Source organism: Haemaphysalis longicornis, unplaced genomic scaffold (assembly GCF_048455015.1).
Source record: "Haemaphysalis longicornis isolate Haplotype H1 unplaced genomic scaffold, Haemaphysalis longicornis Haplotype H1 scaffold_6, whole genome shotgun sequence".
Classification (NCBI taxonomy): domain Eukaryota; kingdom Metazoa; phylum Arthropoda; class Arachnida; order Ixodida; family Ixodidae; genus Haemaphysalis; species Haemaphysalis longicornis.
Genome location: NW_027526407.1, coordinates 44,260,943 through 44,275,004, shown reverse-complemented (window position 1 = coordinate 44,275,004; position 14,062 = coordinate 44,260,943). Strand labels below are relative to the sequence as shown.

The 14,062-nt window shown below is 45.2% G+C and overlaps 1 protein-coding gene across 1 annotated transcript in view; it reads left to right on the top strand.

The window, feature by feature from the left end:
- Positions 1 to 373: 373 nt before the first annotated feature.
- The window catches only part of LOC144141517 (galanin receptor type 1-like), a 190,732-nt gene continuing 177,043 nt past the window's right edge, over positions 374 to 14,062 (top strand). Inside the window, exon 1 of the mRNA XM_077673065.1 lies at positions 374 to 795. Coding sequence (XP_077529191.1) covers positions 410 to 795 — 386 coding nt within the window. The 5' untranslated portion in view covers positions 374 to 409. The remainder of the gene's footprint in view (positions 796 to 14,062) is intronic.

The window sequence follows — 14,062 nt, the reverse complement described above, 5'->3', positions numbered from 1 at the left end:
ATCGCCTAGATTAAAAAAAAATCTGTAGACTTGATTTTTATCACCCGGTATATAGGCGCCATTCTCGATGCTCTCGAGGTGGTGCAGGAACTTGCCGTCATTAGGGATTTCCCAGTGGAGAGTGTTGATAAACTTCTATTCGCACTCCCGCCGGCAGTCAATCAACGGGGGCGCTGTCCCCGTCAATCAGACGTCGCGCACGGGTCATCAAAACTTTCCGCCGACGCTCTCGGTGAGCGCGGTTGCAACCGCCGCGAAAAGAGCGCGCGAAAAAGGGGAACGCTTTGCTGCGCGTGCGCGTGGGGGAGGGGAGAGGGAGAGTCTCCCCGTTGTGGAAGTCAGGGAAAGCGTCTCCGCGCGGGATAGACGGGCAGAAGCGCGCTCTCCCGCGTGCGCTACGGGTCGGGCGATGTCCTCGGGCGGAGAGTGCGGCAACGACACGCCGCCGAACGGTAGCGTGCCGTACCCGGACCTAACTCAGCTTCCGGGCGTGTGCAGCGTGTTCGTGCTGCTGTACCTGGCCGTGATGGTGCTCGCATTGGTGGGAAACTCGATGGTGTGCTACACCGTGCTCGCCGACCGCAAGATGCACACGGCCGTCAACTACTACATGGTCAACCTGGCCGCGTGCGACCTGGCGGTGGGCGCCTTTGTGCTGCCGGTGAAGCTCATGGAACTGGCCGGACCGGCGTCCTGGTCGCTGATGACCGACTCGCTGTGCACGGCCCTACTCTACTCGCAGACCGTGGTCGTCTTTGCATCTGTGCTCACGCTCGTCGCCACCTGCCTCGAACGGTAATAATGCCTGCCAAAGTTGGCCGTATTGCATGCAACGAGCCCTGGCGCTTTTATCTCCAGCTTGTTCACTCAGGTGTCCGACCATTGAGAAACCTGGCAAGCCCATTGCAGTAAAGTTTAGGATATCAACAGTGCAGAAATACTTTGCAGAACTCTAAATAGTGATTTATCTTGTCTTATCAGCCTTGTCAGTGATTTATAAGCCTTATCTTGCATCTAACCATCCTGTGATCACTAACTCCGAATCTTACTTAGCACTTCTACGTCTTCGACGATACCCGGGTTGTCACTTAGAATGAAGTCGATTTCGTTTTCCATTGTGCCATCGGGACTTTTGCAGGACCATTTCATATTGTTTCGTTTGTAAAAGAATGTGTTCATTAACCTCAGTTTATTTCTCTGTGCAAATCCCACCAGTGTATCGCCTCGACTGTGTGATTGTGTAGTTCGTTATCACAAGTTACTGCTCATTGATTTAAAGCTGACAGTTTCCGTGGCCCTGGAAACTTGTAGAGCAACGTGCTAACCTTGAAGCTACGTACAATGCAAGCTTTTGTCTTGCTGAGTAAAAATATTTTGAAATTTAGGTGAATAACTCTCGCGGAATCACTTCCGAAAGAAATGTGATGATTCGGAAAGCTGCTCCTGGAGAAGAGTTACTTTTCGGGCTGAACATATCTAGAACACATTTCTTAACTAAAGCAAGGAAAGTTAAACGACAAAAAATAATAGTTACAGGTAGCGGAAATTGGGATCATTGCAAGAGGCAATTCTGGTAATCTGGGCCAGATCAGGAATACAGCTGTGCCCACGCTGAGGGAAATGTAGTGAGAGAAAATATAAACACTGAGCGCTGAGAATGAGTGAAAAGAAATGAACGAAATGATGGACGGATTGTTTCAGGGGCATGGGGGATTATGTTGAAACCAAAATAAATAAGTAACAGGCTCGAAATACACCGACAATTAAGGATTAGGACATCTTCTGAGTCCAGCGTTTTATAGAAGTATTTTGACATGAAGGGCCTTCAGTTGTGAGCAATCCAATTTTTGTGCTTGTTTGCGGTGACACATTTAGCACATCTAAAAAAGAAAGAGCAGAAACTGAGGAGAAATAGTCAACACTCAAATAGAACCCAAGACAGGGTTGCGACATTGGAACCACTTGTATTTATCCATGACTCTTTCTTTGAAGCGAGGCTTGCTTTGCCTTTTCCATCAAACTTTAAGCTGTTTGCACGATGCACGCGCTGGAAAGGGTAGCGAATAGGGTGCAGCCTTCAAGGATCCCGCAAGAGAGCGTGATGTAGGGTCACTGACTGCTGTATATAATGCTGCGTGCAGCATAGGAAAATGCCAGCACATGTTCAAAAGACGTCCTGTCGAACAGCAACCAGCGGAACTAAAACTGAACGCAGGTGCCAGATTTAACAAAGACAACAAATTGGGACCAAAACATGCCCTGAGTGCGGGAGCGACAAAGGCTGGGAAGGCGCACTTAGAGCAATGAGAATGTCTTCGAAACGCGGCAACGTATTGTTGCAGAATGCCAGGCATGCCTGGTCGTAAACGCTAGCCGGAGTAGCGTCGATATACGCGGAAAGATCGTCTTGAGCGGGATAGCATACTGGGCCGTAAACGTTAAATGCAGCGACGTCGATTTGTGGCAGCGATGAGGCCGCGCCGTTACCGAAGGGCGCCATTTGCGAGTGTGCAGAAGTACTTTGAAAAATACTTCACGTCAGTGTAGTTCGGTTTGATTTTGGGGTGTGCGCGATAAACTCTTGTTTTGGTTGGATGTGTCGCCGGTGTTGGAGCCCCACGAATTTATGTCTCAAGCGATACGTTTTCTGGTGAAAACATGTTCAACTTGTTCAACTGCACATTAGCGCAGATCGGTGCACATTTTTCACGGCCGTATTGTTTATGCGAAATCCTTAGGATCTGTTGTGACGACCAGGATTCGCAAAGTTAATTCGTTATGGTTAGCACAATCTTCCTCCTCCGTTCTTGCATCACCTAAACAAGACCGTTGCAACATTGAAGCATGAAATTATATTGCTCCGAAATGATTTCAACTTGCGTTATTGGTATTCCTCTGTTGCAATCGGCAGAAAATCTCCGCACGCCTACATACGTATTAAATATACTGATCTGTCGAAATTTGCTTCAAGTTGTACAGCAACCCACACGCGTTGGCAGCATACCTTTTCTTTTTTTCATGATCATCTTCCTGCTGGCTGGTCAGCCGAAAATCTCACTGTCTACGTTTAACATGCCATTCTGTTCACTATATTGTGTAGATTTAATGTCTTGCAAACGGTGTGTGCGAAGGGCCAGGAAATATTCCCGTCAATGTCAAATTTTTTTGCGCGTGCAAGACGAAACGGCGCTTGGTGATTTTTTTTCATTACGGCTCAGAAGCTTTCCCGGCGGTGTTGCTGCGGAAATGTGGATCTAAATGAAAAACGCGTGAGTGCGTTGTATTAACCATGTCACTCAAAGTAAAGTGAAAGTGACGTGTATGTGAATTTATTGAACCACATTTGATATTTTACACTTAAAAGAGCGAGTGAATGGGTAGAAGTGCTTCGTCAGCCGATGCTGCAAACGAGCCTCCCGAGCCATTTCCCATCCACATGGCATCCTCCATTGACAATCAAGGACTGGAAGAATTCTAATTTTGAAGAAAGAGCAGGTGGGTAAAATAAACAGTGGTCTGTAACGGTACGCACGAGCAAGCCTCTCTTAAATGCTTTGCCTCAACATATCAATGCCTGTCCTAAAGGGACCTTGAAACACTTTATTCAACTGTTTTTGAAATATCTAATGCTTGCAGAATGTGGTCATCCAGCACACCCAGTACTTAGATTAGGGGTTCGCAAAGTGCCCCAGCCAAAAATTACTGCTATATGCCCAACCGATAACTTGTAAACTAACTTGAAAGATTTTTCTCTCTGTACCGATTTTGACGTTCTTTGACGGCTCCAATTACGTCACCGAGGCCATGTAGCGGATGCTGGCCGGTTTTCCTTGAGTTGTAGCAGTGAACGCTTTTCGGTAGTAACTTAAAAAAAGCAAAAAAAAGCAGAAACAGAAGGCGTATCTAGTGCGACGAGCAAATCATGCAGTGCGGCTCCGTGCTGGCGATAACTATAGCTTTCTCAGTGGTTCTAGACGCGAAGGAAAGAGTGAAAGCGCTTATCGAAAGGGTTGCAGGGTCCCTTTAAATACTGGCCCCAATATATCGCAAAATGTATATACTTTTAAACAGATTCGCTAAAATTTTCCACAAGGGAGTATCGCAGACGTCGGGAAAAAAATTTTAACGCGTAATTTACTGCGAGGATCAAACGCTTTGAAATTCTAAGCTTCTTTTGATGTGCCGGTGAAGTACTGAGTTTTGAGAGGACGACCTGGGGCTGCGCTGAAGCGAATTGGGTTGTGTACTTTTTTGCTTGAATAACTTCATTCACAACAAACTAAAATAATCGACGAAATGTGTTCAAAACAAACTAAAAAATTTGCAGAAATTCAGAGAAAAGTGTACTACCGCGTAGCATTTTTATGCAGGTTGCTTAGAGTGTGAGTTCTTTACAGCCACATATGGCTATGAGTCGCGAAAGATGTTGGAATAATTCAAGGTTCCTTTTGTTTCTTTTCACCAATTAGGTGAATTTATTCCATTATAGCGATGAAGTGCCTTTTCTTCGCTAATTAGGCTTTTTTCGAAGATGCCAAGCATATACTGCAGAGTTGGTCCGTTTACGCTATTTTTCCTAGGTATTTCCATCGTTTTTTGCTGGATTTTTTCGTTTATTCTTCGGTTTTGGGGGGAGATGTATAAGATGCATATTTTTCGTTTTGTCAGAACAGTTTCTTTTAAATTTTATTTAATCTATTTTTGTTATTTCTGTTCTTTCCAAAATTATATCTGATAGATTATCTCATGTACACTATTATAACGATTGAGGGTATAATTTCCGCCAAATATGCATTTGTGTGGAAATGCAGGGCGTTACACGGTTCTCAATTTCGCATCTTGCTATTTCGCATTTTGAGCTTTCGTTTTCGGACTTATTTCGTTTATTTTCCTTTTTTTTTACGGGAGATGTATAAGATGCATGTTGTTGATTTTGTCGGGTAATTTTATTAGCATTTAATTTTTTCTAGTTTATTTTACTTCTTTGTTTTTGAAAACTGTCGGAACAGTCAGCCACATTTAGGCTGTTATAACCATTAAAGTGGGAACTTCTGCCAAATTTGCATTTGTGTGAGAATGCGGGGCGTTACACGGTCTCGGCTGTGGGGTACTCGGCAAAGGATGCTGCGCATTAAAAAAGCGACCAAATAAGAAGACAGTAATGTCACTACTACATATATGCATTTGCAGCGTGACATTGTTGCAGTGGACAGCTACGGAATCGATGATTTCATAGTAAGCCTTTTAGAACATTTCAATCGATTTTATCACGTGACGTTAAGAGCCCTGTGTCACAGAAAAGCCGGCATCATCGGCGGCATTGAATTTGAACGAAGAATTTGCGTGAGCGAAAAATGCCGTACCGCCATCTTGCCGCCCCTCCGGATAGTAAGGCGCTGCCCCGGTAGATTGCGTGCGAGCAGTAGCGGAAAGTTTTCACGGCTAGCAAAGTCTTCATGAGATGCGAGCGGCGCCTGATAACGCCATCGCGTTCCACACATAAACGATAAGCTTGAGCATGCTGCATTTTTTTAGTTTGAAGTAATATTTTGTGAATAAACATTTTTCTCAATGAACACGGCAGTGTCTTGCGTTTCTCGTTCATTTTGTTATCGAACTAATTTTCAATGAAACCCCAACGTCTTCGCCTATGATGTAAGCGAAATTGTTTTGTTGCAAATTATGAGTTTCCCTTTTTTAATGAGCGATCAGTTATTACTGTTCTACAGCAGTTTATGCGTTCACATCAATGCCAAGACTCATGACGGATTCATGAATACAGCATACCATCAACATTGTGGCATGATGTCATGACGATGCATCACAACTACAAAGTGGCCATAATGATGGTAATTATGTGATGGTATCATCATGGTAATCTGGTGATGCCATGATATGATGTCATGATGGATCAATAGCGCTTTCCCTTTCCTTAAGGCTCCAACTCGATTACTGTCGGGATTTCACCGGGAGGTAATTTTTTCCTTTCCGATAATTGTATTCTTAGATGTCTGTGGCTGATAAAATGACAGCTGAAACTTGATTACGTCTAACATACTTACCTTTAAGCAATGCCAAACTATCATAGCTCTCAACTGTGACAATTTATTCAAGCTTCTTCTATTGTACTGCCTAAAAATCATCTACAACTTATCCTGTTCTCCGCCTCTCGTGCATTAAAAGGAATGGCATGGTTTTCAGTCGGTTGAAAATAATGGCTGTTCCTAGCTATTGGGTGAAATGTAGGGAGCCAGTAAATTTTGACACAATAATTCTACTGGCTGTTGCATATACAAATCTCCTAGTTTGAAAAAAAAAAAAAGCCGAAGGCAGAAGTCTGCCCTACCATTAGTACCGTATTTTCGCGCGTATAACCAGCACCAAAATTCAAAAATTTCACTGCCGAAGTAGGGGTGCGGATAATACGCTAGGTTTTTTCTATAGTGCAACTACACGGTAATACGCGTTGTGCCATTAAGCTCCTACGCAGTAGCACTAACTAAGCCTTCCAGCGATTGCGCAGCGACTGCAGCGAATGGCAGCGATTGCGCAAAACACACAAGGACAAGGAAGAAAAAAAAAAAGGACGAGTTCACTCTAACAACTGAATTTTATTAGCGAATTGTGATTTTCGCATTGCAGTCAGTGTATTCTACTTGCAAAATATACGCTTTTTCTGTCTACATAGTATGTGATGTGTTGCTTGAGCAGTAGTTTTGGTGCAGCTTTCCTGTATCAAATGTGCGGGCAATACCCGAGGATTTTCTTGTCTTCTCCGGCGGCTGAAAGTGGGGGTGGGGGGGGGGATTATATGCAGGGGCGGCTTATACGCGGCAAAAAACGGTAACCTGGGAAGAGTCGTAATAATGTTAAGTGAATACAACAGCTGGTTGTACTGGAATACAAACAGCCATATGATGGCTGTTTTCTACCCATTCATCGTGCAGCCTTGGGTGCAGCACGAAAGGTTGTGTAGGAGTTCCCCTTCAGGATCGTTTGGGTCTATACCGTATATTACGCCGCGAACTTGGCCCCCAGAAAGGGTCTCATAGGCTTGCAGAGGGATTGTTGACGTTGAGATGCCGATGCGTACTATTTTCTAAGGAAGATGTCTAACACATGTGGTTGCCAAATATCGATGGCTAACGTGTTAGATGCCTTCAGAATACGAATTCGGTAGGCTCCACGCGAAATGGCTAGCGGTAAAGCCTTTGTGAGGCCAAGGTGAATGTCTCGTGGCGAATAGTCCGAGAGGCAGTGGCGTTCCCGTGGCCTGAGAATCACAGTGTGTTGCGGCGTCGCAGGGAGCGCGCTCTTCGCCGTAGTAGAACTCGGAGTGGTTTACGGAACACAGAAAGATGGTACGCGACTCTCTTCTCGTATATGTTCGAGAAGCCGTTATACAGGACCACATTTAGTCGGGACACTCACCGACCCCCCCCCCCCCCCTTCCTCCAACTCCCTTCCTCCAACTCCCCCTCCGGCGATGACAAAGGTCAAAGCCCGAGTGTAATTAGGATTAATAAATACATATTACAACAACAACAGAAAGCCATATGATCTCCGTCCCCTTGGTCTAGTGGACACACATACGTGCCACACCCAAACAGAAGATCTAAGGTGGTACTTCTTACATTCCCTCAACGATTTGCTCACTTAGTTACAACTTGATCGTTGAATGGTGCCTGGCTATATAACTTCTCAGTTTTAAAGCAGCTGCTGATAACAGCAGGAGTCCTACTACTCTTTCCTGAATGGGAATTTATTTATGCGATGGGCGACTCTCTACGGCCTCGTTAGGAAAAAAAAAATGGGCCATCTCCACTAACATGAAACCTAGGGAATGGCGAAGCATGAAGTGCATAAGTGTATTCAAAGATTGTAAGCCTCTCTCTTGCCACACGGCACGCGCTGATACACGCGACATCCAAATTACGAAGACGGAGAAGTGAAATTCGAAACGGACAATTACGGAGCGAAAGCGAAATAGAAGCAAACAAGCAGGCGCCAACGAAAAACGAGTGTCCCGGTGTGTTCTCTCAGTACGCGTTATGTTCTGGCGCGAGGCATCGGACAACGAGTGTACTGGTGTTTTAGTACCATGACCTCAAAAGAATACGACGACGGACGACGACCACGACATGAGACGCCGATAGCTCGAGCCCCTAACGAACTCCGCCCCTAAAAGAAACTACAGCCGTGGCTTCCCACCCGCACCTCGCGTGTGATGGCTGGACTATCCCGTGACCGCGAGCACATGACTCGAGAGCAAGGGAAACAATGTGGGGTTAGTGATGTGATTCATCTGACAGTAATGCATTGTTAGTAATGTGATTCATGTTACAGTAATGCATTACAATTACTCTTGTCCCGTTATGTCCCCTGTGCGGATTCCCGTTTGGCGCATGGGAACTATCGCCTTGGTAAACATGTATAGAAGAGAGAGCAATCTGATGGGTCGTTAACTGTTAGGCTTTTACAGCGAAGCTGTCTATGGCTCCTAGGGAAATTCTATGGCGTCCTAGGGAAAAACTCTCTTGTAAACTGTGAAAGGGAAAGAGTCAACAACAAAAGCAAGCTCATACCACCTCTCGCGTCAGAGCTATGTGTCTCTGTGAATTTATGACGAAGAGCGTGACGTAGTCCGTTCATGATAAGGTCACCAAGGGAAGTTTCAGGTTATATCGCTTTAGCGTCGTCCCAGAGCCATTGGCGGTGTATCACAGCGACCACAAGACCGTCATCACTCGTTTGATAAAACAAAAGAAATGAGAAAAGGAAATATAAAACACAGAGCGGATTGTGGTTCTCTCTGTATTTGCACAAGCCATATGGTAATCCCATAGTTACATAAAATGAGCCTATGTGCATATCTAGTAATTTTTTAAATAAATTCTGAACAAACCACCATAGCTGCTTCACTGATCAACCACCACTACAGAGTGGAATATGGCCGGCGATTTTCTGACATCACTCGCTTGTGAATCAAAGTTATGTTAGTTATGTAAGCCCAGGCAATTTCTAAGAAGTAGTTTGAAAGCTTTTTTGGTAGGATGTCTCCTTCATCTTTTAGACCACCTATGTGCACGGTTATTCCGCCGTTTCTTGCGCATTTCCCCCGCTTCGCCCTCTTAAGCCTATTTTCCACCTCGTCTTTAGATGCCATCGAAAACTTGCGATCCTTTCACTAGGCTTAACTTTGCTAGCGCGTATCTCAACACACAGCCTTTCCACTGCTTTCATGATCCCATACCTGCGTGCAGTGTTACTTCTTTCGTCTCTGGGTACACACATTGCCTGCCAATACCAAGCTTCTCTGTCGCCTGTAGGCTTAACTCTTTTTGACGTTCCTTCAATGCTCGCCATGTCGTTGGGACGACTGGAAGTAATCTTGCTTCTGTTAACCTATTTCCAGAGCTCTGCAAATCCGATTTGCTCCTTTCTTCTTGGAAGTTTCGTAATCGTGTGCTTCGCAATAAGTTCCTTAGCACCTTAAGATGTACTAGCGTTCTCTTACTTGGTTCTGTTTCTTAAAGCTTCTTATAGAACTACTGCTGACTCAGTAAACATCGTGGTTAGGCTATGATTCAGTGTCTATATGAGCCATTTTCGCTGTCTGCACTTCAGACTGTCAACATGTTCTGTAGCGTTATTTTGAACTCCTGCGCCCGACCTCTTACCAACTGCAAGTTAGAGTCTCCTTTTTTCTTGTTTTCCCTTTTTCCTCTTGAGATCTAGCCTACCCTATTCCTCACAAACCCGTGCTCACTGCTCTTGATATTGCCTAGTATATCAACGTCCTGCAAAATATTTGGATCTTCAAAAAAAGTCGATTTCATTTTGAGTTCCTGTATTTAGGCTTTTCTATGTCCATTTTCTATTGCTTTGTTTTGAGATGGATGAATTAAGTATTCCCTGGTTATAGCTCTGCGAATACCCAAACAGAACGTCACCGTGGCTATTTGAATAGAATTGAACTGAAAAACCCTTATTTCTTGTTAAACGAGGGTGGCTGGGACGAAGGCACAGAGGGCTGACAAAGGTTCAGCCGCCTTCATACAGTGGAACCAGCACTGTTGTCAGCTACCTATGCCCAAATTGCCTGCTGAACGTCCTACTTTTAGTTTGAAGCCCCCCATCACCGTTGTGTACTGTTCATTTAGATTATTCATTGTTTATCACATATCCCCAGAGAAACTGTCAACAGCGTCATCGTCGTAGGTGAAGGTGGCGCATAGCCGTGTACTACCTCTAAGTTGCACCTCAGATTCAACCAATAAAATCAATAAAACTGCTTTATTTCCTTTGAAAAGGAGGAGTACGGGACAAAAACTCGAGTAGCTTGACGAGGTCCTGACCCCGTTACAAGTTAGCGAACAGCAGCATGATGGTCGGTTATGTACAATGAGTACAAAATAAATTGACAAGTGTTACGTAGCATCGAGCAATACAAAATTTTGTAAGATAACGCTGAAACAGTAGAGAAAAGTCCACAGGCATAGTCATGAAGTGACATGGACATTAAAAGCAGCAATCTAAAAGAAAAGGGAATAAAGTTCCGAGGCCTGTACTATTCCCGAGATGAAATGAGCTGGGCGAAGCGTTTGATGAGACAGTTCTGATTATACGAAACATCAAAATCTTCTTGGTTTAATAAATTTAGCAGGGAAGGTAGTTTGTAAGATAAAGATTGTTCATCATAAGTTGTTCTAGGTGTGGGTACAGCCCAAATTTCTTTGTGCCTGGTTAGACGAACACTTCAGTTTCCTTTTAACTTAGCAAGTTTTATTAAGGTATGAGTACCATACTTTATCACAACACAGCATGATCACAACAGCTGTAAGGTCTTCGTTAATGCTGAATAATTTCTCGGCATTTCCTGAAATCTCATTGTGGATCAAGAATCAATCCCGGAGCTCCCTCTTGCCTCGATGTCCTTGATAGTACAGAATATGCCTCCGATGCCGCTCCTAAAACCACCGTGGGTTCTTCTAACCACGCGTAATCCTATCGTATCCTACTTAATGCCTGAGAGCTCCTTATCTTCCCTCCCTATGCAGGAATTGAGTGTTGCACGCGGTAAGGTTCAAATTTTAGAGTTCCCGGTGGAGGTAGTTGGAGGACAACACTAACCCTAACGTGCATGTTGGGCATGTTAAGAAATATACAGTCGACTCCTCTTAATACTAAGTTCGAAGGGACCGCGGAAAACTTTGAAATAAACGAACCTCTAACCATAAAGGACAAAAATGGACATTTTCGTAGTTTATGAAAAAGAAAATGGTCATGGTGACGAGTTCACTTAGACCGAACTCAACGCGCTTGCGACTAATTCCAGGAAACATATGGAGACAAAGATGCCAACGTGTTGCCTGAGCCGGGAGCGCTGGGGTTGGATGCTTAATTTTGTCGCTCCATGAGCGGTTGCGACGGGGTCAAATGTGATGGCGGCGATGCTAATGCGCTGTGCGCAGCTGCGATGGCGGCGATACTACTGCTGTGTCGCAAAAATTTGTTTGTGTACTTTAAAATAGCAAATTTATCTAACGCTTCGATCGCCTCGAGCTTTTAGATAAAAAATTCCGTCATCTACAGGAAGTGAATGATGATAAGAGGGGCGAAGCAAAAATGCTTATCGGTAAAACCGTGAAACATTCACCCGCACATCATATAAAGACTCGTCACGTCAAGCTTTCCACCGCTACGTTGACAAGCCCGTCGACGACGTCGATGTTTGTGGTGATTATGTAGGGGTTGTTTTGGACGATGAGAATCTCCATGGGTAAGTTGGCGAATTCGGTGTGTGACATTTTAGCCACCTTGGCCGTCGCCTTCTGCAGAGCGTCTTGTGTTGTGTACCACCGGTACGTGTCTTGACTTCGCAGGTGACGAACGACAACCTCTTCTTCATCTTCTCCTTGTTGGGTAGCAACGAACGCGTTGAACGTTTTGTCCTCTTCGGCCAATCTTTGGTTGGCCAATCCCTAGGGGGATCCTGCCACAATAATCATTAATGTGCCGTGCCGTATACAGCAGCAACGAGGGATGGGACAGGGCCCTAGCAAGAGGATCCTCGCCCCTAAAACATACCCCCTAATTACTGATATTCTGGACTTCAGTCTCGTTTTTATTGGATCCCGTGCAGGGCTGACGGCACCCTCACTTCGCTTCCAGTTAACCAATATTTCGAAATAAGCGACTTCGAATAATTAGTACTGGACTGTATAAACAAGCAGGAAAGGGTAGGAAAATTAAAAAGAAAACTTGATATGCGTAAATATGAACGTAAAACACACCACACTAAGTGCGCGACAAGGCTAAACAGAAGAGAAGAGTCGTTCCAACTAAGCGTCAGAGGCGGATTTCAAATATCCTTGAAAGTCATCCAGCCTCTGAGATGACGGCTGGCTCGAAACTTGTGCTGTCTATTCTGAATCGGGAAGTCAAAAGAGAGCAGCGTTTGTATACTTCAGTGATTTCCTGGAAATACTGGTATTAGAGAGTTATAGTAGAGCGCAGAGGCGGTCCCGGTATGGTACCCGGTAGACCTGCGCATGCGCACAGCCAGTTTTTCCGCATCTGCACACGCGCAGTAGCGTCGGTCGCCTACCGGGTACGCACCGGGACCGCTTCTCCGCTCTGCTATAACTCTCTATTGTTTGACCGATGTCGGTTGATTTGCGTGCTCCTTAAAAGAGCAACTTGATGTCCACGGTTCAACACGACCGGGAACTAGACTGCTTATGCAAGGGTTTCACGTTGTTCTCGAGGCCCAGCTACGCCGACGTGGCCAGACACAGGCCTCCGTCATTGAACCTCCTGCAGGACTCGTGCCAACTTTACGAAACTGCTACCTCATTGTAGATACACAGAGGCTTGGCACTTGACCTAGATACATTCTAGCAGAGATTATCATCGACGGCTTAAATAGTATATTAACAGCAGACCTGTCTAGGCCGAGCTCTGTCCGTCCATTGCACCAAGAAACCTCGAAGCCTCAAGAAAAAAATGTGGCTGGGGAGGCCAGGGAATCTAACCCGCCACATTTAGATCATGAAACTGGCAACCTAACCATTGGGCCAACACAAACGCCTGAGGGCTGCAGGGTTACCAGCGGCGGTAAACGATAGCACGTGCAGCCAATTGGAAAGAAAAAAAAAAAACGCTTCCTCTAGTCGGAATCGAACCTGGGCCACCGCGTTACGAAACCGGGCCGTCTATCCGATTGAGCTCTCTTTTTTGTTCTTTATTACATGGGAGAATACGCTCAGACGTTGCAGTACGAGGAATACAAGCAAACAAAAAAATACACTGAAGTTATGAGAAGCACATATACATCAAAATTCAGGCAAACACACGCAAGCGTTTAAAAGAGGGAACCAGTCAGGTGGTTGGTCAAGCAAACTATACACACATGCCACAGTTTCTCGGAAATAGGACTTAGTTGATCTTGGTGGATCAGCATGCCTATCACATAAGCGGCATCGCCACAGACTCTACAAACCAATCAACACAAACATGTCATAAGGCAGCTCACCAGGATAGTCGAATGGCAAAAATCGGGTGGAGAAAATCGGCGTAAGACATGGATATTACGCCGATTGAGCTCTCATCGCTTCCCGTGCGCACAGCATTTCCTTTGAGTTCGTAGTGCCGGGAAAAGCTTTGGACTTGGCTGTGGTTTCTAGAGCGGGCTAATGCGGTCACTTTGGGCGAGATGTGAGAGCCTGCGGGCGAAACGATCCGGGCCTGTTAGTCACGACGAACGTTCAGCGGCAAGTTCGGAAATAAATCTGAGGTGCAACAGCCGGGCCGCCAGCTGTGCTTCTTCTGCAGCCTTGCACCATTAGTGCAAGCTGCCCCAAATTTTTGGTCTTCACGACATTATAATGATCGCGGTTTCGGAAAATCGCCCGCAATGCTGGTGCTCTCCCTTCGAAGACTTCACCAAAAAATGCGGCGTCAATTACTTCACAAATTGATTCCTGTCCGCACAGGCCAATGATGAAGGGGAACTGGCGATTTAAATGGGGAAAAACTTGGTGGAGACATCTGATCGCAT